The sequence below is a fragment of the Salvelinus sp. IW2-2015 genome, linkage group LG1, assembly GCF_002910315.2.
Source record: "Salvelinus sp. IW2-2015 linkage group LG1, ASM291031v2, whole genome shotgun sequence".
Taxonomy (NCBI): Eukaryota; Metazoa; Chordata; class Actinopteri; order Salmoniformes; family Salmonidae; genus Salvelinus; species Salvelinus sp. IW2-2015.
Genome location: NC_036838.1, coordinates 47,992,693 through 47,996,084, shown reverse-complemented (window position 1 = coordinate 47,996,084; position 3,392 = coordinate 47,992,693). Strand labels below are relative to the sequence as shown.

At 47.3% G+C, this 3,392-nt stretch overlaps 1 protein-coding gene across 1 annotated transcript; it reads left to right on the top strand.

Annotated features, from left to right (window-relative positions):
* The first annotated feature begins 606 nt into the window (after nucleotides 1-606).
* Nucleotides 607-3,004, top strand: LOC111971724 (potassium channel subfamily K member 15-like). Its single transcript, XM_070447164.1, has 2 exons — nucleotides 607-889; nucleotides 1,244-3,004. Exons 1-2 carry the CDS (start codon nucleotides 607-609, stop codon nucleotides 2,230-2,232), a joined length of 1,272 nt encoding a protein of 423 aa, XP_070303265.1. The 3' UTR covers nucleotides 2,233-3,004.
* Nucleotides 3,005-3,392: the final 388 nt, after the last annotated feature.

Sequence of the window (3,392 nt, the reverse complement as noted above, 5' to 3'; positions counted from 1 at the left end):
GGATCAAAAAGGCTACAGACAGACCATTGGCCATTAGTTGTAAAAACTGTCTAAGCTACCGGCCATCGTTAGAGCTGAGGTTTAACCCAGTGTGTAACATGAAAAATCAGTTTGGCTAGCCAGGTCCAGGTCAGGAAATTCTCCTAGTCTGGCCCTGTAATGAGAACACATWCCCCAAAGCCTATGGAAAGTGCGTGCAGTGCCAGTGTAAAAAATACGACAGGTACAATTACCTATTATATGTAATACTATATAGGCCTAGGACACTGATGAGTTATATCAATCAACTATGTAGGCCAGGCCCCAAAACTGTTTGGTGAATGTGGCTATGTGCACGCTTTGATCAAATAGGGGAAAATGATGCAAAAAAAAAAACTGTGCCTGTTTAATCACCTGTAGGGCCTAGCACTTTTCTTCAAGTAGCCTAAGATAATAACAGAGGGACAACAAGCAGTAAAACAGGTGTAGGATCGTTCTTCCTATAATTAGCAAGGCTGTGTTGGTCAAGGCTTGCATGACATAACTTGCGCGTACACCTGCTGTCTCTCTTCCTTATCACACACCCTCCCACCTCTCAGTGCCCACTCGAGTTCGCTCGAAGTGAGAATGAAGGCGCAGAACATTCGGACCCTTTCTCTCATCCTGTGTATGCTATCCTACCTGCTTGTGGGAGCCGCGGTGTTCGACGCCCTCGAATCAGAGACCGAGAACTCGAGGAAGAAGATCCTGGAACAGAAACGCAATGAGCTGAAGAAGAAGTACGRATTTACCGATGACGACTACCGGGAGATCGAGAGAGTGGTTCTACAGTCGGAGCCCCATCGCGCGGGGAGACAGTGGAAATTCGCGGGATCCTTTTACTTTGCTATCACCGTCATCACAACGATAGGTAACTAATTTTGCTATGCCGTTTAGAAATATGTCCCAAGCAAGTCTTGGACTCTTTGTTTATGTGGTTTCTTTGCTCTGCAAGTGAAATCATCCATACATGAATCATCCATGCATCCATACACCAAATATGTTAGAACATTTCCTMCACTCTTATGGCGCTTACCATGGTGCTGAAGCTGAACTCTTGTTTAAATTATTAGTGAAACCGGCAGTTATGATAATGCCGTTATGGGGATTGTGTTAAAGAGACTACTGTTCTTTGGGTTATTTAAAATATTTACTGTGTGTGTGTTGTTTGTGTTAATGTACACATATGATGTGTCTATAACTTTGATATGATTCTGTTCTGCAGGTTATGGTCATGCTGCTCCAGGCACTGATGCTGGAAAGGTATTCTGCATGTTCTATGCAGTTCTGGGTATCCCTCTGACACTGGTCATGTTCCAGAGCATGGGGGAAAGGATCAACACGTTTGTCCGCTACTTCCTCTGCAGGCTCAAGCAATGCATGGGCTTACGGAAGACTGATGTGTCCATGGGGAACATGGTGCTGGTGGGCCTCCTGTCCTGCATGAGCACCCTCTGTGTCGGGGCAGCAGCCTTCTCCCACTTTGAGGGCTGGACCTTCTTCCATGCCTACTACTACTGTTTCATCACGCTCACCACCATCGGCTTCGGGGACTTTGTGGCCCTGCAGAAGAAGGAGGTCCTCCAGAGGAGGACTCCCTATGTGGCCTTTAGCTTCATGTACATCCTGGTGGGGCTGGCAGTGATCGGGGCTTTCCTGAACCTGGTGGTGCTACGCTTCCTCACCTACAGCACAGAGGAGGCAACCAGGAGCCTGGAGGTGGAAGAGCAAAAGCCAGCAGCGCCTAAGAGGACAGGGGGTGGGGAGGTGGGGGAGGAGGAGGCAGATGTGGAAGCATCAGTATGGGACAGAGCTGATGGGATAGAACGGTTTGGAGCTGAGAATGGGAACAGTAGCCGCTGTAACCTCTCCCTGCCCATGGAGGGAGGCACCAGTCGTACCAATCTCATCCCCTCTCCATCTGAGGAGCGTAGAGAGACCCCTGGGGTCAGGGACCCTGCTAAGCATCCTGWGTCCCGCATCAGCGCCCTCTGCTCCTGTATGTGCTTCAGGCTGGTTGCCTGTGACAGCCCCTCTCYGGCCCACTGTGAGCACTCAGGCTGCCACAGCAACCCTGTCTTCTACAACTCCATCTCCTACAGGGTGGATGGAGCCTCCTGCAGCTCCAGGGGCACCTCAACCCAGTCCTTCCCCAGCAGCGATGCCCTTTTCCTGGGGATGAGCAGCCCTCACACACGGAGGAAGTCAGTATAGCTGCTTGGATTGTTGGGACTCACTCTGGACTAAAGTGGTCTTTGTTCTTATCTACACTACAGCCAGAGATGTTACTCTGATTCTCTGCAGGTGGAACAAATTGTGTATGCTTTTCCAAAAAGGTCACATTTACAGATTTTAGGTTGTGCTTCTACACTATATATAAGTATATGGAAATCCCTTCAAATAAGTGGATTCAGCTATTTCAGCCACACCTGTTGCTGACAGGTGTATAAAATCGAGCACACACCCATGCAATCTCCATAGACAAACATTGGCAGTAGAATGGCCTTACTAAAGAGCTCAGTGCCTTGAACGTGGCATCGTAGTAGGATGCCACCTTTCCAACAAGTCAGTTTGTCAAATTTCTGCCTTGCTAGAGCTGTCCTGGTCAACTGTATGTGCTGTTATAGTGAAGTGGAAACATCTAGGAGCAACAACGGTTCAGCCGTGAAGTGGTAGGCCACACAAGCTCACAAAAAGGGACTGCAGTGTTGAAGCGCATACAGTGGTTCCTCCTTTAAAATGTTGTACGTTTATACCGCGGGGCTTAGAGGTACCCATTATTGTAGAATAATAGTGAAGACATCACAACTGTGAAATAACACATGTGGAATCAGTTAAGAACAAATTCATATTTACAAGGACAGCCTACTCCTTCCTCCCCGTCAGGGAATTGAACCCCGGTTTCCCGGGTGCCCTTCCCGCACGACACAGGGTTTCTTTAGCTAAATAGCCCAGTACTGTACTGCTGACAGTCACGTTGTACAGCGCCATATTTTCCATTCCATCCTAACGGAAACCCAGAGGGCTTTTCATTTTCCTTGAAATAGAAACACCCTAATATTAATCTAATTAATTAAGCAAGTACGAGTCAAAAGTTTGGACACACCTACTCATTCCAGGATTTTTCTATATTTTTACTATTTTCTACATTGTAGAATAATAGTGAAGACATCACAACTATGAAATAACACATATGGAATCAGTTAAGAACACATTTTTATTTACAAGGACAGCATACTCCTTCCTCCCTGTCGGGGAATTGAACCGCGGTCTCCCACGTGCCCTGCCCGCACGACACAGGGTTTCTTTAGCTAAATAGCCCAGTACTGTATTGCCGATGTCACGTTGTACAGTTTCCTTTTTCTCAGAATATA